General features: G+C 44.0%; 1 protein-coding gene across 1 annotated transcript in view; it reads left to right on the top strand.

The window, feature by feature from the left end:
• Positions 1–2,347: 2,347 nt before the first annotated feature.
• Positions 2,348–22,777, top strand: part of LOC108802627 (endophilin-A2-like) — a gene marked incomplete at both ends in the record, with an annotated part of 62,122 nt that continues 41,692 nt past the window's right edge. Inside the window, 2 exons of the mRNA XM_018574483.1 lie at positions 2,348–2,506; positions 18,056–18,284. Of these exons, the coding sequence (XP_018429985.1) occupies positions 2,348–2,506; positions 18,056–18,284 (388 nt within the window). The remainder of the gene's footprint in view (positions 2,507–18,055; positions 18,285–22,777) is intronic.

Below are 22,777 nucleotides of genomic sequence, written 5' to 3'. Positions count from 1 at the left end.
CCCGGCACCTATTCAGAGCCCCCTCTCCTGCTCACCTTGTTGCAGGGAGGAGGCTGCGAGGCGGCACGTCTGTCGGCGATTGATTGATGAGGTCTGCTGCAGACCTCATCAATAGATCCTGCACAATCCTTTCGGCCAGCTTTCACTGAAAGAGCGCTGGCTGAAAGGATCCGGGTGCCGGCGCAGACTCAGCTACAGGGTCTGCATCCGACAGAGATGCAGACTGTGTAGCTGTTCCCGCAAGTCAGGTACGCGGTCCTCGACCGCGTGCCTGACTTGTGAGCTGGCTGCCGGCCACAAAGTACCGACTCGCGGACCGGTACATTCGCCGCTCGGCCGGAATCTGCCACCCGAGGCAAACGCCTTGTTTGCCTCGCGGCAGATACGCCCCTGACTACATCCATATCATATCAGTGCCTGATGAGGCAACTGGCATTCCATGAACTCACTCCAGGGGTGTGGAAATTTTGGAAAAAACTACTTGTCCAAGGACTAAAGCGGGGGCCGAATCTACTTGTCCTTCATGACAATCTACTTGTCCTGATACCAAAAAAATTATTTTAACCAAAACCATGTTTAGCAGTGCTTCTCATTGGTCAGTGCCATCAGGTGACCGCGTTGACCAACGAGTGCTTGCAATTTGCGAGCGAAATTCAGAATACATGGAACAGGTACAGATAGTACACCCGTACTGGTGGAGGGGGAAGGACCGTTCGCCGAAAGGTAAGTATAGTGGGAGGGAGATTTGTGCGGGTAATTCCATTTCCCCAAATTACTTGGGAAAGTGAATTTACCCTTTAGGGTGGGTGCAGACCTGCGGATTCCCGGGACGTGCGATCGTGTGCGGTAGCCTCCGCATGTAAGGGGTTACATCTGGGTGGCAATCGCTGAAAAAAAGGTACATGTACCTATTTTCACGACATGCACCGCGCAGTGTTTTCAACCGTGATTGCTGGAGGAAAACGCGCAATCTGCCTGGCACGACTGGGGTGCCATTAGAAAATAATGGCACTGACAGCACGATCGGCGGTGGTGTGCACTTCCGTGACCACCCAGCCATCCGCTCGGTTTCGTGCACGATGACCGGGCAGTCACAGATCGCACACCACCGCCAATCGCGCTGGCAATGCCATTATTTTCTAATGGCACCCCAGTCGTGCCAGGCAGGTTGCAGCGTTTTCCGAGCGGTAGCACACAATCGCAGTTTATTCACATGCAGATGGGGCAGCGGGACTAGTTTTCATTTTTTATTTAATTTGTAAAAAAATTTAATTTGTTCAGTGAAAAAACTACTTGCCCGGCGCCCGGAACTACGTGTCCCGGGCGTCGGGCGATACGAATTCCACACCCCTGCACTCTGTACCCACTGTAGTGGCCGCAAATGAAACATATCCTCTACCATCAACTGTATGTTGCAATTCTCTGACTTTATTAGCTTGATAGTAGCGACTAGAATCAACACCTCAGTCACTTATCCCTAGCCCATTGATACATGTTCCTTTTCAAGTCCTTTACATTTCAGCGCTGTTTTTTGCTCTTAATTTGAGCTGTACCGGTACGAGATTTTTTGACCAGCTGGCATGATTGGTTTTGTATGAGTGTTTGGTTGATTGACCATTTTTTAAATTGTTCAGCAGGGTTATCTGGTGATAGATAGTAGGTGTGTTTGTGACCCATCACTTTTAATACATTCCAATAAACTTTATACTTTTGTACTCAATCTGGTATTCCGATCCTCAATGTACTGCCTTTTGATCTGATCTTCTTTGATCACATCTGATTTACTCCAGTGATATTTACTCATGCTTTCTTAAACCACGCCCACATTTTGAAGTCATACACCATTTTTCCACAGCGAGCTGTACATTCCTTAGCTTTTCTCAGCCAGGGTGGCTATGGGCAACCTTGGGCCTTTTAGGATTGCTTTATGTGCGTTTTACATTAAGGCTGGGTTTTCCTGAATTTAGGTTCATTGCAATTTAAATAAAGTGCTATAAAATGAATGTGTATAACAAATCAGTTTATAGTTGCATTTTGCAATATTTTTGGTCGTAGGGTGACAATTGCTTTAGGTGAGGTTCAGTAATAATCAGGGCACAGGATATGAGGCCTCAGTGCTTTATAGCATTTTCTGCATGCATTAATCTAGGAACAAGAATGACTTTAATGCCGTTGCAGCTTTGACCTGGAAAAGGTCAAGAAAGGGTTTGCATCAGGTAAATTCTAAGGTTACAACACAGTTGAGTTCTGTCCATAAAGTCATCTTTTGCATTCTGATGTTAGAAACTTGTCTGTTAACTGTTCCCCCTAAACCCATTTAACTGTAAAATTGGCTCCATTTTCTCAGCATCACCTGAAGAAACTTGAAGGTCGCAGATTGGATTATGACTACAAAAAAAAGCGCCAGGGGAAAATACCAGATGAGGAGCTGCGACAAGCTTGGGAAAAGTTCATTGAGTCTAAAGATGTGGCAGAGACCAGCATGCTCAACCTTCTGGATACTGATGTAAGTTACATAGTTACATAGTATTTGAGGTTGAATAAAGACATAAGTCCAACCTATTGTGTATGCATTTATGTTTGAGCAGGTGTGTGTGTGTGTATTAGTGTGGGATTTTGCTCTTAGGCGTACCTGTACCCCTGTATGTTATGGTCTCCAAGGAACTCGTCCAGGAGTTTCTTGAATGATTCCACATTCTTAGCTGAGATCACTTCCTGCGGCAGCGAGTTCCAGACCTTAACCGCTCTGACTTTGAAGAACCCCTTGCGCCCTGTGTGTTGGAATTTTTTTTCCACCAATGTTTGGTTGTGCCCTCTGGTCTTTGTTACAGAGCTAACCGTAAACAGTTTGTTAATAATGTTGCTGTCTATGTTGCTTTACTGTAATTGTGGGTACTGCTTTACTTTAAAGGAGAACTATGGGGTTAAGGCTTTTCCCCATAGTTCTCCTTAGGGTAACGGGAGGACACAAACTAGCGTCCTCCCGTCACCCTAGGCTCAGTATACCGTGAGCTGTAGCTTTAATAATTGTAGGTACAGAAGTGTGGGATTCCTACGCCTGACGCCCGGGACATGTAGCTCCGGGCAGGTGATTTTTTTTTCTTTCTACATTTAACCCTGCTGTGGACATGCAGGGCTAAATGTAGCGCAGAGGAGGCGCCGCTTGTTTGTACAAGTAATCTGGGCGGCTGTAAAGTTGCCCAGATCACTTGTAGAAGCCTGCTTGTCCGTCCCCCCCGCCGTGGTTTTTGGGGTCCCTTGCTCTTCTTGGGTATTTGGGACCACGGCAAATGACTTCAGGATGTACGTTCTGTTGCTGTATTCACAGAGCTTCCTGTCTCCGCTGTTACAAGCAGGGCTGCACAGATGATCGAGCACAATGCTGTGCCCGATCTTGTGTTTTTGAGGGCAGGCTCCATAAAGAGAACCTGTCAACTCCAAATGCTATCACATAGGGGTTTGTAAGCTCCTGTGTTATAGCAATAAAGTTAGGTGAAAAACAGTAATAAAATAAAAATGTGAAAAAGCGATTAAAAAATAAAATAAATAAAACTTAACAAAATAAGTCAAAGTAAAATAAAAATGTGATAAAGTAAAAAATACATATAAAAAAAAATTAAAACCAACCCCACCATCTGCATGCGAATTAACACACACATAGGGCATTGTGTATAAAATTTGCTCCCATTCCACTGTGTGCTCTATTGTGGCAGCAGCGCTCTCTAACATGATCAGTGTGCATTGAGAAAATGGAATTACCCGCTGAAATCTGGCCCCCTCTCCCCTCTTGCTATACTTAACTTTCAGCGAACGGTCCTTCCCCTCTGCCGATATGGGTGTACTATTTGTAATCCAGCATAGGGATTTTGAATTTTACTTGCAAACTGCGAGCACTCGGTCAGCGCGGTCGCCTGAGAAGCACTTCTTAAATTGGATTGGGCCCCTGCTTTTGTCCTCGCCGCCTGGCTTCCTGATAGACTAGGAAGCCAGCTCCATGCTATTTGGCCAGCTCGATGCTGATTGGCTGGGAAACCGGCTTCCTGGCCTTTTGGCATCGAGCTGGCCAAACAGCATGGAGCCGGCTTCACGGGCAATCAAGGAGCCGGGGGGAGTGTCATTACCCGCCACTCATCTTCTTGATTGCCCGGGACCCGACTCCATGCTAGCGTAAGTACCGTTATCTGTACTCGGTATCTGCGAGTCCCAAAAGATAAATATTGGTACTCGATACCGCAAAACTGATATTGGTGCATCCCTAATCAGGGGACCATGTCATCTAGGGGCCCCAAAGAAGCTGATGAAGCAGAGATCTGCTTCATCATCTTTTTCTCCAGCTACAGCAGGCAGAGAAATGACAGGTTGAGAACGGTGGAACTGTGCTGATCTCCCTGTGATCTCCGAGAACCATCGTGGCAGTCCCCGGCCCGCACAGGGGACATCGGAGCCGGGAATATTGGACAGTGGAGGGGGGTCCACACACCCCCATGCACCATACAAGCTATCTGGTGGCTCTATATCCACCTGATTTCTTATATATAGTAGCCTTTGCCGTCTGTATGTGATCACGTTTCCCACTCCCGCGGAATATTAACAAATATAAGATGGAAGGGACAATATTGGTATTGGAGAACTACAAGGAATGCAATAGAAAATGTAAAAGTGCAATCTGGGCAGCTAAAATAGAATACGAAAAATTGATTGCTGTAATAATTTTGGGTACTGCTTTACTGTCATCTGTGATAATTGGGGATACTGCTTTACTGTAAGCAGTACTGTAATAACTGTGGGTATTTTAGTGGCCTTGTAAAAAATAATAATAGTTGGACTCTGTAGCTGTACTGCAATAATAGTGGACTCTGTGGCTATGCTGTAAAAAAAAATATTGTGGGCACTGTGGGGGTACTGCTGCACTGTGATATTTGTGGAAACCGTGGCTGCATTGCAATAGTTGTGGGCAGTGTAGCATGTCTGTGATAATTGAGGGTACTGTTGCTGTACTGTGATTATGGAATTATGTCTTCCATTAGTGGAAATGTGACCCAGTGCTCATTGTATGCACTTCATGAACAACCGTCCAAAGACGAATACTGTTGGGCTAGATGTGAGAAAGTTGTTTTGTTTAGAATCACAGATGCTGGATCTATAAAATCAACTGGCAACACTGCGGAGCATAAGCATCGCAGAGAGGAGTTTAATCTGACTCCTCAGGTTCTGGTGGAGGCTAGTATAGAGAAAGGAGGCGACATGGAGGCGCAGGGTAGCCGGATTCCCGTTAGAAGACAGGGTAGAGGGAAGAATGCTAGAGAGGTCAGTCCTGAATTGATACACCCTAATAAATGTGCCCGGTTGCATGATGTTCGGGATATTAGTTGAGGGGTGGCATTGCTAGAGCAGAGCACTTCTGGGGTCTGCCGGGGGAGTGACTGTACCAGTAAGGGTGAGAACAGAAAGATGGGAAAGGAAAGATAGATTCTGGTAGTAGGGGACTCTTATTAGAATGACAGACTGGTTAATCTGTCACCGGAACCGTGAGCAGCGAAGGGTATGCTGTTTACCGGGGGCTCGTGTTTGACACATTGCAAAACGTATGGACAGGTTATTGGGTGGGGCTGGGAAACACCAGGCTGTCATGGTACACATAGGTACTAATGACAAAATTAAAGGCAGATGGAGTGTCCTAAAAAATAATTTCAAGGACTTAGGTGCAAGAGTACAGGAACCTTCAAGGTAGTATGTTCTGGAAAAAATACTGGTACCATGAGCCACATCAGAGGCAGCGGGAGTCAAAAGAGCTGAACAAGTGGCTGCGCAAATGGTGTAGAAAAGAGGGGTGTGGGTTCATTGACAACTGGGCTAACTTTTCAGGCGGCTACCACCTACAGGAGAGATGGGCTGCATATGAATGGGGAGGGAGCAGCTCTGCTAAGGGAGAAAATTAAATGGTTAGAAGACTGGAGGAGCTTTTAAACTAGAATATCGGGGGGAGGGAAAGGAAACAGGGGTATCATTTAGAGAGCAGGAATCAAAAGGGGCACTTAAATATAGAGGGGGCTGAATTGAAGGGGCACAGGAGGCTCTATCTAGTCCGTAGTAGAGTAACCTTATCAATGTCCAATGTAGTAGGTCTGGAGGAAAATAGCTGTGACTCAGAATTGCTTGATAATGGACTGAATAACACTAGCTCTAGATTAAAGGATATGCACATGAATGTTAGAAGCCTAACTAACAAATTGTAGAAACTTTAACTTCTATTACTCGAGGAGGACTGTGACTTTATGGGAGTAACTAAAATGTGGCTGAACAGCTCACATGACTGGGCAGGTAACATACAAGTGTGCAGTCTGTTTCAGAGGGAAACGGTCGGTAGAAGGGGAGGAGCGGTATGCATGTACAGTATGTGAAGAGCAATCTGCATGTGCACATGCGAGAAGACATCGCTGATGGTAATTGTGACGGAGCAGAGTCCTTGTGGCTAGACCTTAATAAGATGGAGGCTAATAGTAAACTGATTGTGGGTGTGTGCTATAGACCCCTGAACATGGAGGAGGAGACTCGGCAAAGAGAAACAGCAAAGAGATGACGCACACAGCTGCCTTTCCTTTAGTGGCGACTCTAGGAACAATATATGGGGGCACATAAGATACTACAGTCAAATCTGGGGGGGCACTAATAATTTTCATTGCATGTTGCAACCGCTGGGAGCAGAGAGCTGATTTTATTGCGGATGGCATCTGCGCCCCGCGGTTGTGACATGTAGTCCAACGCCGACCACAATCCTGAATTCCGCAACCGTCGGGCACCGATGCCATCCACAATTAAATCGGCTATCAGCATTGACATTGTGTTTAGTGACAACTAAACCTACCCCAAACCAAAGAGATCCACCAACACCGAGCGCAACATACTAGTCCATTTTGCCTGATTTATATAAACACATTGGTGCAGCTGGTGATTCGATTCAACCCAAGTACCCTCTGCTAGAGCGTTCCTCGGTTACGTCCGACACAGGGAGACAGATGACAATCCCTAAAACACACACATCCTACAATACAATGTCCATATCATTCCATATAATAAAATTTCCACAACACTCCCTCCTCTTTGTCATATGCTCCCCAGTGTCCCTCGATGAATCTCGATCTTCTTTGGGGAAAAACAGTCCCTCTGGTATACGAAAAGTCCTGAATCCATAAAGCAAAACAGATGATGGAAAACAACAGAAAATCAATCTTGACTTTTGGCAAAGAAAATTAATCTTGAAAAGCAAATCTTGACTCGGAGGTTCTGCTCTTTGGCAGGTGACTCAGAGGAGGTGGTGTGTCGCGTTGGTCGCCGGTCGGTTTGGAATTCTCTGCATCTGGTCCATGGGTTGGTCTTCAGGGCGTCTCACCTCGTCAGCGAAAATGTCGTCGTCTGTTTGGGCTTCGGTAACTCGGTCGATTAGACATCAGGAACATCTCACTCCGGTGTATAGAAGGAATAGAAACAAAACCATAAGTACATGTACTCCTATTTCCTTTAGCCCGGATCCAATCGAAAACCAGAGATCCCCCAGACCTCCCAAAGCTTTAAAAGGATTCCAACCCTCACTAGCTATAGCTCTGCCTCTGCCCTGCTCCTGTCAGTATGGGCCTGAACCTTGTCACTAGTATCTGCTATCCAGTCTAAATGTCCCTTCCTATAAATTCACAGAAACCCCCCTTGGACGCTCTACTGTCCTTGTTCCTCAGTGATCTTCCTCACTGCCTCAATGTTTAATGGAACATCTCATCCACTATGGACAAGAAATGTTTCAATCGCTTCATAAGTTCAATTCCCCATCCTGTCCAAGGAGGAAACCATGCCCTGGCCTGGTCAGAGCCGGAAAACTCCCTTCCAGCTCTCCCTGCCCTTCCTACCCTCCTCTGCACCATCAGTTCCTCCTGATCGGCTGCAACGTAAGATGCAGGGACAAGCTTCACCAGGACACATGAACCTCTCGTTTTAGGGGGAATTGCCTTATAAGCAGCTAACCCGCATAGGGAATTGTATGGACCCGTCAACACCGCACATGAACTTCTCTGACGGTCACGGGCCTTCAGTCATAACGTCACACCCTTCTTTCCAGCAGATATAATCTGATCTATGGGTGTCATTAAAGAGATCGGGGGTTACATTAGTAAAGTTGACCGTTGTACCTCCCTCACAAGTGGAGTATCCCACAAACCTATCCCCTTTACAGGAAACTGATGCTGTAACACATCTGCGGGCCGCCTGACTGCCTGGACACCCATACAGGATTAGCAAGAGCTAATAATAAAACTATAGCTGATATTACCCTCTAGGAATGTATCTTTTAAGTTCTATCAACAAATGTCCCCTTTTGGCCCTTGCTAGTTTGAGGTGCATTTCCCTCGCTAAAATAAACTAAACAAATAAACAAAAATGATAATCTTCATTCTTTGACGTAGTTGAGCAACTTCTTGCAGTGACCGGCGTGGACCCAGTTGTCTCGTCCCTCGAACTTCAGAGAGGTTGGCGTCGCCAGCAGCACTAGGAATGGCCCAAGATATCTCGGCTCTAGTCCCGTCCTTGGATGTTTCTTTAGCTGGACCCAATCACCTGGTTGACTAGAATGAACACTGGTTATTGAGTCTGGGTCCGGGAGAGACTCACGAACCCGGTGGTGGACGTATTGTGATAACCCGTGGGGATGGAATAAAGGGCTACAGCAAGACATTCAGGCCATGGTTTCCGAGTATCGGCCATGATTTTTTTTTAGATGTTTGCAAAAATCGGACCCAATTACCCTCAAAGAAAAGGTTCTCGACGTGATTCCCTACTAGGTTGGAAAATTGGTTAGAAGTTGACAGGTTAGAAAGGCTAGTAAAAGTTTGTCATTTTTCACACCATTATCTCCTCCCTTCTCTTCCTCCTCAAAAACAGGAAGAAGAGAAGCTGGATGCAACATGGTGCATCGTCTCTAGGTTAGGTTACACTCTTAGGTGGAGAGAGAGAGAGAGAGAGAGAGAGAGAGAGAGATAATTGCATTGGTGACGACAGACATCTGAGAAAAACTACAACAGATCCAATGTTGGTAGATCCAGCCTGCTTCAGCAGAGTCAGCCCAGAAAGAGCCTCTTCCGCTTTGGACACTGGATGACCAATGGCGGCTACCCTCTCGGGCCAGGTGTACATAATGCGGTTCCTCCGGACTGAAACCGCCTTCTGTATCCCCAGCCGCTTTACCATTATAGACTTCTGAAGCCATAACTGAGCTACATCTAAGGTCCCTGCGGCCTGGGTCTAACTCGGTTTCTCCCATTTCCAGGCATCAAAAGTCCCTTCCAGAGGGATACCCCAAGCGGTACCCTTAGAACATCTTATACCATTCTTTAAGGGGTTTCATGGCCTAAACCCCAAAAACTAGATTTCATGTACTGTGCAACCGTCTGACTGTGGGAAGCCTCGCTTTCCTTCCCTTGCATGGACGGCCCATTGCGATTGAATCCACTATAGTCTTACCCCTGCGTCCAGGGAAACCCGTGCACCTGTTTAGGAGAGCACCACCCGGTGCCTTTTTTCTGCGGTGGATTGGCGGACTACAACCACCATACCACTATAGTCCCCCAACTAGAAACCCTAATCAAGGCGATGTACTATGGCTTGTCCTAACACGTTTGGCACAGACCCATGGAGTAATATAACTATGCCAAACGATTAGTCAACAACCACAGATCACCCCTCCGAATTATGTCTCTACCCCTCACAGTGTATGCATACGCAACCGTGTCCGCTGTATGACCCTACACTGCGTCGCCAGACTAAACTGCACATCACACTTGCGCCCGCTTTTCTCTACAGTGCAATGTGGCTTCTCTCACTACAGTTGTTAATGGGGATAGCCTTCTGCTGTCTATTTCAACAGTTGTACGATGTCTCAGTAGTCACACAATAAAACGAACAGTCTGGGCGTAAACAAAAAATTGATTACTCGCTGCGGGAAGCAATTCTAAACCAACAAAAGTGTGTTATTCTCGCTTGCGCAATCCGCCTCAGGAAAGTGAATATAAATTTTTTTTTTTTAAACATTCTTTTCTACCGCAAAACCAACAGTAATGCGATACTGTAGCTCATGCTGTAACACCCAAAACAATGGGAGAGGGGGAATGAATAGCCCTCTCAAGAAATAAAAAAAAAAAACACCCAAACATTCAAAATTTACTCTTTACCAATCTAGGGAAAGAAAAGTTACGTTAGTTTCGGTCTTCCATTTTTTCCTGCAAAATACAAACAGTAAAATGGTTTAGAAAGATGAAGGGGGCGTGCCCCTGAAACGCGTAGACCTTTAGAACTCAAGTGGGCAGAGGACGCTGATGTGCTGTACTCCTTCAGACTTCCGCTGCTAGAGATTTTATACTTCACCATTTGTATGCTTTTAACCACCGACTTTTCTGTAAGTACGTTTTATTTGCATGTTGTACAAATACATTACACTTTTACACTATGGAGGCGCTCTGTCTTGTCCCTGGTTTAGAAAGATCTCAACAACATCTCTTCATTCCCCCTTCTCTGGTACACACAATTTAAGACTCGGAGATGGTTCCAGAACCAATCTCGTTCTTCCCTAAGCTTAGTATTTTCACATTTCAACAATTCATATCGGGCTTTAAAATCTGTTCCTTGAGTCCAAGACCGTAGCTGTCCCTGGCTTCTATGCCTTTGCAAAGAACCATGTCTGGGACCATTACTCCACCTTGCTGAATAAACCACTTTACTTCTAGGTGTGGTTCTGGGAGACTTAGAATCTCTGTTTACGTTGCCATTAGTTACAGCACAGTACCTCACAATGTGCCCAATTCTTTGGCATGCGAAACCTCTGAGCACATGGCGATCTACCCTGCTGCGGATTCACCACAGACTCATCTGAGGTAACCTCTGTCACTGTATTAATACTTCCAACTACAGTCACATCGTCCATACCTGAGTCAGTTTCAGAATCTAACCCAGAGTTCCCAGAAACATCAACTGCAGTCATAATCGCACTATGACTCTCTAACGGTTGTTTCAATGACTCTATCTGGGCCAGACACTGAGAATGCTCGGCCTTTGCACTCTCGTAGAGACCAGCCTGTGCTTCCATTATGCTTTCAGACAACCATTCATTTTCCTTGCGCAGCTCAGTCACAGTACGTTCATACTCAGTGCTAGCTGCAGCAGCGTGCTGGACAAGAGTTCTCAATTTCCCAATCTCAAGTTTTAAATCTTCCACCTGTCCTTCCAAACTCAGCTTCAGCCTACAAGACTCCTGATATTTATCAGCTATCCAAATAGCAGCAAAAATAAGAGCATACTTTACCTTTCGTTTGCGCCACCTTCTGGAAGCAATCATGTGTGCTACACAATTCTGAGCTTGTCGCCATGGGTCAGAAGATCCCTGCATTGCTTGAACAATGGCTGCCGTGCTTTCCACTTTCGCTACCTCTTTAAAAATGCCTTCCGTGATACAGGAATTGTAACACTGCAATCGCATTAATGCTATCAAACTCTATTGCTTGTTGTCCAAATACTTTTGACACAGAACTACAAAGCACCACCCTTTTACACTGCAGTACCTGTAATAACCACCAACTATGCCAAACAATTCCACAATTCAGTATAACAGCCACAGACACTCAAGCATTAAGCAAAATCAGTAACTCTAGGACAATTTCACTACTAAACTGCCCCTAATGTTCACAAAACGATTTCCTTATCAGGCTGGTCACCGAGCTATACCATAACCGAACACTCAACCGATTTCCAGCACAAAACTTACCAAAACAAGCTATAGATAGAAAAGTTACAAACTGACAAAATAACTATTGTAGAAAAAAACAGACATTTGATGCGAAAACAAACAAATGGCTTTCCGTAGACACCAAACTCAGCCAAAAGGGAACCAGCTCCACCTAAAACTGAATACCTTGTTAATAAGCCTGCAACAAAAAATCAATACCACAAAAACAAATTTTAGTTCAAAAGTGCAATACTACTAAAACTGCCTTCTAAAACTAAAACCGAATAATTATACTCGAAGTATAGAATGCAAAAACCAACACAAAGGAAGACAAAATGGTCGTTCAAGCTGCATGGTCTTCACACACAAAGGAACAAAATGGTGTCTCCAAAATCCAACAATAGACAAACCAATTAAACAAAACCAAAATTCCGCTTCTACAACCCAAAATCACCTCTTACAACGTTTCCACCAAAAAACAGAAAAATAAAAAGTTACAAAAACAAAGAAAAGTTACAACAAAACATATTATGGAAATTCGCTTGGTTAAAGTATGTCAAACACAAAGAATTTCCCCTGTGCTTAAAAGCACAGTTGTAGTACGCTCTTTTGTGCAAGGACCGGAGGTGCCCCTGTAGAGTCAGGAACACCGGTCATGTTTTCATCGTGGAGTCAGTGTAGAAAGGGCCGAGCAGACCCCCCCAGCTCCTTCATTTATTAAGGTCAAAGGACGACGACGATGGCTTTATAACATCAGCCAGTCAGCCCAACAAGTACAGGTACACATCAAAAGGAACAGGAGAGCACACCAACATGGCCGAACAGCCATGTGGTTGCCCATCCCCCATCATCGTCCGCATGGACTCCATTCAATACTGCTCAGAGTGACCAGTATCCAGTACGATCATTCTTCTAGTTCTTACAGGTTTGAGACTATCTGAGGAGACATTGCTAATGCAGTTATCTATATACAGTACGAGTATACGGACAAGGCAGATTATCAATGTCTTCTTATAAAAGCAGATATGTATCCAAAAGGGATAGCGCAGTCCGCAATAGAGGTATAATACGCATCTCGTTATACGGACTCTGTACTCACAAACCGGCAAACGCCTCGCACACTGTGAACACGTCTCCAAGCCCATGAGAAGGTTTTTATACTAACTGGTCCCGATTCAACCCAAGTACCCTCTGCTAGAGCGTTCCTCGGTTACGTCCCTCACAGGGAGACAGAAGACAATCCCTAAAACACACATCCTACAATACAATGTCCACATCATTCCATATAATAAAATTTCCACAACAAACTATAATAGAATACGAAAAATTGGGATCCATTGAAATGAATGGCAGTGCAACGCACCTCCTGCAGCAAAATTTGTCAGGCTGAACTGAAAATGAATTTTTCCTACCTTTTTATTTATGTACATACAATTATTAAACAGATATAGATATCTATATCTATCTATATCTATATATATATATGTATAGCTTTTTAATAATTGTATGTATTATATTACACATTTTATTTTAATTAGTTTCATGGATTTAAAATAATGTGAATTGTAAAACTAAGCCAATATAATAAAAAAAACTTTTATTTAAAATGACACACCAAAAAAAAGTATTTTTTAGTTCAACTTTTTTTGTTTGCATTTTTAATTTTTATTTAATTTTTTTTGTCTTTTTAATTTTAGTTTTAACTTTATTTTAAACTTTTTTTTAAACTCTATTTTAACTCTATTGCTGGGAGCAATAGCCAGCCTGCTATTGGATATTTCAAATTGCAATAGCAGGCTGGCTATTGCACCCGCCCACTGCTTGTTGTCAATCAGCAGAGGAGGACCTGATGGAGAGCTTTCTTCTTCAGGTACCTCCACTGCTGATAGGCAGTGGGCGGGTGCATTAGCCAGCCCGCTATTGCATTTTAAAATATCCTAAAGTAGGCTTTGTATAGCTCCCAGCCTGTAGATGCAGAGGCGGCACAGGGCGGCAGCGCAGGTACGGAGGGCAGCAGGGGAATGCAGTCACAGCGGTCTCTCCTCCCCACTGGTGCCGGCTGCAGTGGTCTGTGTCCCCGCTGCCTCTACTGATACAGGCAGGGAGAGCAGCGGGGATTGAAAGGAACACAGACCGCTGCAGCCAGCACCAGCGGACAGGAGAACAGAGGAGCAGACCGGCAGCAACTAATTGTAAATCAACTAACGATGATGTGAATCGTTGCCAACGCTTCTCATTATCGATTTATAATTGATTTTAATTGATTCGTTGTTGCAGCCCTAGTGGGGTTTTACACTTTATTGCTGGTTGGCTGCCCAAACTTCAAAAAGGCCATAGCACAGATTCCCTTTCTGGATGACATTGGTGCTATTTTGGACAAATGGCAATGTGGGCAAGAGCATTGTATCTGCTCCAGTCTTGCAAGGCCCGGGAACAGTGAAAAAAATAGACTTTTTCTCTGCACACATGCTGTCCATTTATTCACAACAGCCTCTTCCAAGGCTTCAAGGTCCTCCAAACCAAAATATTCAGCTAATTCTAAACAGCATTCACATTTAAAGTCTTCCAAACCTGCGGGTGCTGTCACCGGGTGCAGGAGGTTGGAGCCACAAGCTATTAGGCTTTAAATCCGCCCCTCTCAGGAGGTTTTTGCTGTGAGTCTTCACCCATTCTCTCAGTAGGGGAATGTTGATGGGTTGCGGTCTCATTGAGTACACGTTTCCATATGGTTATCTCTTTTGCGGTACAAGAAGGACAACCTGTTTGCATGGAGTCTCACAGTGTCACCGGAGTGGCATTTGTGCATTATCAAAACTGGAGCAGAAGAATCTGGGGCATTTGCCTGTGGCAACCAATCGGTTTCTCTTTCCAATTTGTTCAGTTAAGGTTTGAAAATGAAAGGTGGATGCTGATTGGTTGCCATGGACAACTACTCCAGATTCTCCCTCCACCATTATTGATAAATTCCCCTCCATGAGTCTAGCAGATGGGTGGAAGATGGAACATGTCCGTTGCAAGGCAGAACAATGGGTTGTGGCCCCCTCTGTGGCTCACATTCCTGGTGTAGAAAATTGGCAAACAGATTCTCTATGCATCTGTGTCTTGATCCTGGGCAATGGTGTCTTCAGCAGGAGGTGGTTTACTAAATCTGTTTAAATTGGAGATTTCCAAACATAGATCTGATGGCTTCCCATTTCAACAGGAAACTGGACACCTTTTTAGATCAACGGAACCAATAGCATATATGGAGGATGCTTTGGTGACTTAAGGTGAATGTTACACTCTGATCTACATGCTCCCCACCTTGAGGTTTCACCCATGGCTGCTTCAGTGGATCAGGCTGGAAGGTACCTCCGTTAACCTAAGCACTCCAGATTGGCCACCGAAGGCTTAATACTCGGATCTTGTTTGTCTGGTGACAGATGCTACCTGGTAGCTGCAACACTGACTGAACCTTCTATCTCAAGAGCTGAATATTCTTCCTCGTTGCTGGCATTAACAGCATGGCTATTGAAGCCCAGGTGTTAAGCTAAATAGGGGGTGCTCTGAAGTTGTGATTGTCACAATGCTTTAGGCCCATTAACTTTCTTATAAGGTTTACCATCGCATCTGGGCAGTTTTTTTCAAATAGTGTGAGTCTCTGGTGGTCAGTCCCTGTTTTGTTCCATCAGCCAGGTCTGAGTACCGTTAAATCTGCTTATATTTTGCCTTCCTTGGCTCTTACCTTCCTCTTGTCAACATGATGATGAAATATTTAATTACAATATTTGTTTTTAAATAAAACCTGTTCTTTTATCTAATTTTGTAACCAAATTATCTAGGGTAGATGTAGCTACATCAGTGAATGATAGCTTCAGACTCAAAGGTAATCCAACTATGTGATTACCTGCTTTTATGTTTTAGGTTGCAGGGTCTTGCCTATGTTTAGCAAAATCCTTACAGCACCACACTGGGAATGGGTTTGGATACCCTACTGTCAGGAACGTAGAACTAATGCCCATAGCATAAGGAGGGCTCGAGTTACTACACGCATTATGGCACGCAGAAACGTGCATAGCGACAGACGAGCAGTAACTGCGCGTGTGCAGCGTGCGCATAATCACGTGCAACGTGCACATAATCACGCGCAACGTGCGCATAATAGCGTGCAACGTACACGTGTGCACGCGCCCAGTGCACGAATTGGCGCTAATCGGCCTATTTAAACCCCAAGCAGCAACTGATAGTTGCTGGAAGATCTCAGCTGTACCTGTACCTGTGTTCCTGTATCTGAATCCGGTGACTGACCCGGCTTGCTCCTGTTTCCTGTTGTCTGCTGCCTGCCCTGCCTTCTGACCTCGGCTTGTCTGACTATTCTCCTGATTCGGCTCCGATCTGTCTGGTTCTGACCCGGCTTCTACTGACCACGTCTACCATCCGGATTCTCCTGGCCTGCCAGCCGCTGACCCAGTCCGCCTGAATCCTACATCTGGCATCCTGCATCTGGCAGCCTGAATCCTGCATCTGGCTTCCTGCATCCGGCTTCCTGCATCTGGCTGCCTGAATCCGGCTTCCTGCATCTGGCTGCCTGAATCCTGCATCCGGCTTCCTGCATCTGGCTGCCTGAATCCTGCATCTGGCTGCCTGCATCCGGCTTCCTGCATCCTTACCAGCAGGTGATCAGCATCCACAGGCACTGGTGTCTCTCTACGTCCGTGCGCTACCTGTGCCATCTCCAGGGGTGCTCTGACGAGAGTTACAAGAGGAGCCTCCCTCATCATTCAGACCATACCAGGTACGTGACACCTACACATAGAAGAATGAAGAAGCATTCTGTTTTTACCCACTGTAAAACTGATTCATTGTTGGCCTGCTACCATGGTTCTGTTATCTGAGAAGGATGTGTCCCTTCTCCCTTTGTTCACTACTTGCTACAACAGGCTAAAGCTGGCTATACACTTCTCTAGCCACCAGCTGCTGTCAGAATACCCAAACAGAGATTTTCTGACTGGCTCCTTCAATCAGCTGATCAAGGGATGCCGGCTGAAAGGGTGCACATTTCGTCCGGTCTCTCAAGAACCATGTGTGTATGACCACCTTTACCCTGTGATTTTTATTTTTTTTGACTCGGCAATTGTTCAACAGAGGTGTGATACAAGGTACGAATATGTATTTAAAAATCTGAAGAATCATAAATATTATAGACAGGGCTCGAAAAATCCGCTCATCTGTGACGAGCAGACAGTGGAGCTCGACGAGCAGCTTCCCGGCCGGCCGTTGAGCCGGGAGCTTTACAGTCAAGCGATCGGACGTCTCTAGAGACGCTCGATCGCTTGTATCAGAAGCTGTCACTGCCGTTGCCGGTCCCGAGTGCTCTGCCTCTAGATAGGCAGAGCCAGCTGTCACTCACGCAGCTGGGTGGATCCAGACATAATTGTCGGGATCCGCTTCAGCTGCGGCGTCTCAGTATACCGCTGAGCTTAGGGTGACGGGAGGACGCTAATTTGTGTCCTGCCGTTACCCTAAGGAAAACTATGGGGAAAAGCGCTAACCCCATAGTTCTCCTTTAATCACTGATAACACTAAACTGATGAACAGTAAAAGCATTTTAATCGTTGCCTATGGGCGTTTTTTGCGATATTTGCGGGCGCACGCAATTTTAAGGCTTGACATGTTTGGGGTCTATTTACCCGACGTGACCCTGACTTTTATGTTTTACTAAAAATATGGGTAAGAATAAATGTTTTATAACATAACGTAGGGAAACTTTTTTTTTTACATTTATGGTACTTTTTAAATTATATAGTTAAACAAATACTCCCCATGGTGATTATATACCTCCAAAAGAAAGCTCTATCTGTCCCCAAACTTTTTTAACATAAATTGCAAGGCTATAGTCCGGTCATGCTGACTGGTGAAATTTTTGACTGACTGGTGAGACACTATCAAATTTTTCAAGCCCTGATTATGGAGCAAATTGGTAAAATTGTGAAAGCAAGTTCAAACACTCCTTTCAGGTAAAATTGCAATAGCATTGCTTGCTAACCAAAATACCAAATTGTAGATGCAGGTGTTGAAATTTTGATGCAGATTTGGTTTTGTACTAGGAGAGTTGGTCTTCGCCACATTCCCTGTATTGGAGAGGTGAGTATGTAGTCAAGGGGTTAAGCTTACAGGTTGGGGGGACAGTGACAAAAACAGGGATTTTGTTTTAATCTTACCCTTTGCTTTTAAGGCATGTTTGTCTTTTTGATTGAATCCAAAAATATAACAAATTTCTTTTCAAAACTAAATCTGCCTTGTATCCTTTGTCTCTAGGTGGAGCAAGTCAGTCAGCTTTCAGCATTGGTGGAAGCGCAGTTGGATTATCACAGGCAAACTGTGCAAATTCTGGATGAATTATCTGACAAGTTAAAGGACAGAGTTCGTGAAGCCTCCTCTAGACCTAAAAGAGAATATAAACCTAAGTCCACAGAAACCTATGATTATTCTGACAATGAACAGTCCAACGGTGGAATCTCATGCAACTCTTCAGTCAAGGCACCAGGTATCAGTGATGTACACCAGACTAAGGGGCCTGTTCACACCAGTATGGTGCGTTAATTGCACAGTTCCGTGCAATTAACACACGCTACTGTGCAACACACCTACCTTGCAAAACAGTGCAGGGGGTGCATTATGTTGCAATATATGTGAATGGCACCCCAAATGCGCGCATGCGCTACTTTTTCATTCACAATGCATAGTATTGTGCGTTGCGGCAGGGTCGAGCCGTTGCAGGTGGGAGGGTGCCATTCCAATAAATGGCAACTCACCTCCCGCACTGTAATGCATGGTAGGTGCATTGTGCGGTAGTGTGTGTTAATCACAGGGAAGCATGCAATTAACTCACCGCATTAGTGTGAACCGGAACGAGCCCTAAACAGCATTTCATCAAGTGAAATTTATTTTTAAAAGCTTTTAGGTCTATAGGGCACCCATGCACTGGCTGATTATTTTTTTTTTAGAAGCAATGCCTTCCATTAATCAGGTATACAAAGCAGCCTTGCAAACATGAATAAACACTTACGAGTGTTGAAGATGCTTGTTCTTGCTTGCAAGTACTTTCCAATGTGTTTGAAATGGGAATGATCTTTTCTCTCCAAGTACTTCTCTTTATAATGTGCATGAGGCAGAGCTTGCTACAGGTTCAGCAGTTCTGAGAATTCTTCAATGCTTATTAGAGCTCTCATCTTGGTCTGTTATCTGCCCATCTATGGCCAAACGTTGTACTTCAAGTATGCATTATTTAGCTAAGCCATTCAAGTACCAATTGTAATGTTCAGAGTGCTGCAACCAGTTATATTAGAATATTATTTCTGATGGTTTGCTAATCATTACCATACTTTTCTTTTTGTTATGTTGAACAGTACCAATGAACTATTTGAGTTTCCTATTTTACTTGGCAGTCATTCTGTTATGGAAATGTCATTATACACCATAGAGTAAGGTCAGTAAACAAAAAGATTTAGTGGAATGCAGGATAATAGCACGTTAATTAGTATGTACCCAGAGTCTTTTGTGTGAACTTACAGGGCTAATTTGTGCATTGGAATATTTTTCATATTTCACATGCATACTTGTTCTTGTCACAGACCTGGGACAAGTTTGCTGTAAATGAGTGTCAGAAATGACAAGATTCCTTATCTGTATACTTGTTCCAGGTCAGAGACTTAAAGTATTGAAGCCTCAGCATCACCCAGTCAACAAACATTCTTAAAGGAGGAGAAGTCACTTTAATAGAGGCTAGAATTTCTAAGTAGTGGACTAACTGTTGCAGAATAATTGATTTGGATTTGAAGTTATTATAAGAGGACGTTGCTATCAGTGGATCCAAAAAGAGTTTGCTTTGCATCACAGGACATGCATCCAGTGTCACCTTTAACCACTTCCAGCGGGTGCCCAATCGCTTGTACAGTATGCTGCATGTTTCTGTGCGCTCTCCTCATGGTCGCTGTCCCCACGATCCCGGGCGTCCAAACCTGGGATGGGCGATGTGGCTCCGTGTACAGAACAGAGGGAGATCAGTACACTCCCTCCGCTCTCCTCCCCGGTCTCTGAATGCGGGAAGTGATGTTTACTACATCACTTCCACATTCCTCTGTCACTCTCCGATACAGAAACCGGAGAGAAGCTGATTAAGCAGATCTGTGCTACATCAGCTTCTCTGGGGGTCCCTAGGTGACATTAGGGGTCTTAGAGGTCTTAGTAAAGGGGACCTGTCACTGTAATTTGATATCACATAGGGGGATTCTTATCCTCTATGTGATAACAATAAAGTTAAGTGTAAAAAAAAAAATTGGTCACAAAATAAAATTTACACACACACGAAAAAAAGCCCCCCATGTAGATGCGCAAATATGCGTTAGGTGCGCCTACACGCAAAACGACGATTGCGCCAATTATGCAGCACATGTTACATATCGCCACGAACGTCACAGTGAGAGCAATAATTCTAGGGCCATCAATCACTGATAACACTGAACTGATGAGCTGCAAAATCTTTTAAAGCATCGCCTATGGCCAATTTTGGGTATGGTAGTTTTCTGCAATTTTGCGGGCGCCCGCAATTTTATGGTTTCACATGTTTGGTTTCTATTTACCCGACGTGACCCCGTCTTTTATATTTTACCAAAAAATTGGGTAATAATAAATGTTTTCTAACATAATAAAGGGAAAACCGTTTTTTTCTTTTTTTCTTTTTCCCTGTACTTTTTTCATTATATAGTAAAAATAAAATAAAAACCCCAGTGGTGATTTAAATACCACCAAAAGAAAGCTCTATCTGTCCCCAAAAAATGGTATAAAATTCATTTCAGTACAGCGTTGCATGACGGAATAAATGTCAAAGTACCGCAGCGATAAATACTGAAAAATGGCCTGGACAGGAAGGGGGTGTAAACACTGCGGTCAGCAAGTAGTTAAAGAAACAGATGAAAACATTTTTTTGCATCTTTAATGTTTTTTAAGTCCCCTGCCCCCCACATGCACGTACCTACAACGCAAACACGCGTCGAATGCGTCTACGTGCAAAAACAAAAAATTGTGCCACGCATGTTACATATCATCGCGAGCATCGGAGTGAGAGCAATAATTCTAGGCCCATCAATCACTGTTAACACTAAACTGATAAGCCGTAGAAGTGTTTAAAGCGTCCCATATGGGAAGTTTTGGTTCTTGTCGTTTTTTTGTTTTTTCACGGATGCACGCAATTATAAGGCTTGACATGTTTGGTATCTACTTACCCGACATGACCCCATCTTTTATATTTTACCCAAAAATTGGGCATTATATTCTATTTCTGTGCACTAAATGTATGGCTGCAACAACTAAACGACTAAATTGATTATAATCGATTTATTGAAAAAGTTGTTACTTTTTCAATCCATCGAATAATCTGCTTCCGATTGGTTGGCCCTGTTCACGGCTCCACGCGCTGCGCGCCGCACCTCCTCCCCGCCTCACGCTCACCGCCCGCCACATCCACGATCAGCATGGTGATCTATAATGTATTGCTGGGATTTGTATTCCTCTATAGCTGATGGTACATTGTGCTGTATATGTATATTATACAGCACAATGTACCATCAGCTATAGAGGAATACAAATCCCAACAATACATTATATAGTGTATGTATAATGTATTGCTGGGATTTGTTGTATTCCTATATAGCTGGTGGTATTCTGCATTGCGCTGTATAGAGGACTACTGCCGAATGCCGGTGCAATGCCGAATAGCACTAGCTATAGAGGACTACAAAAACCAACAATAGTACATTATACAGCGCAATGCAGAATACCGCCAGCTATAGAGGACTACAAAACCCAACAATAGTACATTATACAGCACAATGCAGAAAACCGCCAGCTATAATGTACTATTGCTGAGATTTGTTGTGTTCGTCGATAGCTGGTGGTATTCTGCATTGTGCTATTGCTGGGTTTTCTAGTCCTGTAGAGCCGGTGCCATTCTGCATTCATTGCTGTATAATTTTACACTTTTCATTTCACTATATTGCACACCACACTTTTTTTTTTTTTTCTTTTTTAATTCCACCGCTCCAAGCTTGCTCCTGTGATGGACTACAATCTCAATACAAACTAGTAGTCCATCACTAGAGCCATTTTTAAAAATGTATTTTAATTTTATTTTTTATCCGATTAACTGATTAATCAAACTTAATAATCGGCTAACGAATCGATTTTGAAAATAATTGTTACCTGCCTAAATTTAATTTCATTGTATTTTATCCTAAAAAACTTGCTTGATAAACAAAAAATTGCCACTAGCTCCTTTTTTTTCTACAGGGCCTCTGCTTTCAGAAAATATATAATTGTTTGGGGATCTGAAGCTGTTTTCCAGCTAAAAATTCCGATTTTATTATGTGTGTGCAAATGTAAGAAATTGCTCCGGGAAGCAAGTGGTTAAAGCATCTGCTGACAAATGGTGACTAAATATAGTCTCTGGCGTTCTTAACTTACATCTCCGAGGTCTGCTGTCTTTTAAGACTATTGTCTAAAAACAAAATTACGTGGTGTTTTTAGAACGAGCCAAACTGTGTTTTGAATAAGTAATTTGGGAAAAGGACTGCTGTCTGTAGAGGGCTTGCATGAACTATTTTTTTAATCTCTGGCACATTTTCTCGCAAGAGAATCTGAGCTGTGTTATTCAGATGTGCTGGAGGGAGATATTTGCAATGTTACGATTCAGTACTGCACCATTTAAAAGCCTTGCGTTTTTACTAGGAACCAACATTTACTCTTTAAGGGCTCGTTCACATCCGTAGCGATGACTGACTGGTGTTTTACAGCAATTGGACAGCACCAGTCACCATTCACACTACAACATAGCGTGTTGTGTGCTGCAAAAAAAAAATGCAGACTTGCTTAAATATTTAGCATTGCATTTTGTCGCACCTCAGGTCACTACGCTGCTGTGCGGAGACCTGAATGAGCATTCTCCCAGCACAAAACAGCACTGCCGGGCATACACATATATGT

This window comes from Nanorana parkeri, unplaced genomic scaffold, assembly GCF_000935625.1.
Source record: "Nanorana parkeri isolate BGI_ZX_2015 unplaced genomic scaffold, ASM93562v1 scaffold2988, whole genome shotgun sequence".
In the NCBI taxonomy this organism is placed as follows: Eukaryota; Metazoa; Chordata; class Amphibia; order Anura; family Dicroglossidae; genus Nanorana; species Nanorana parkeri.
This window is presented reverse-complemented; position numbering and strand designations above follow the sequence as displayed.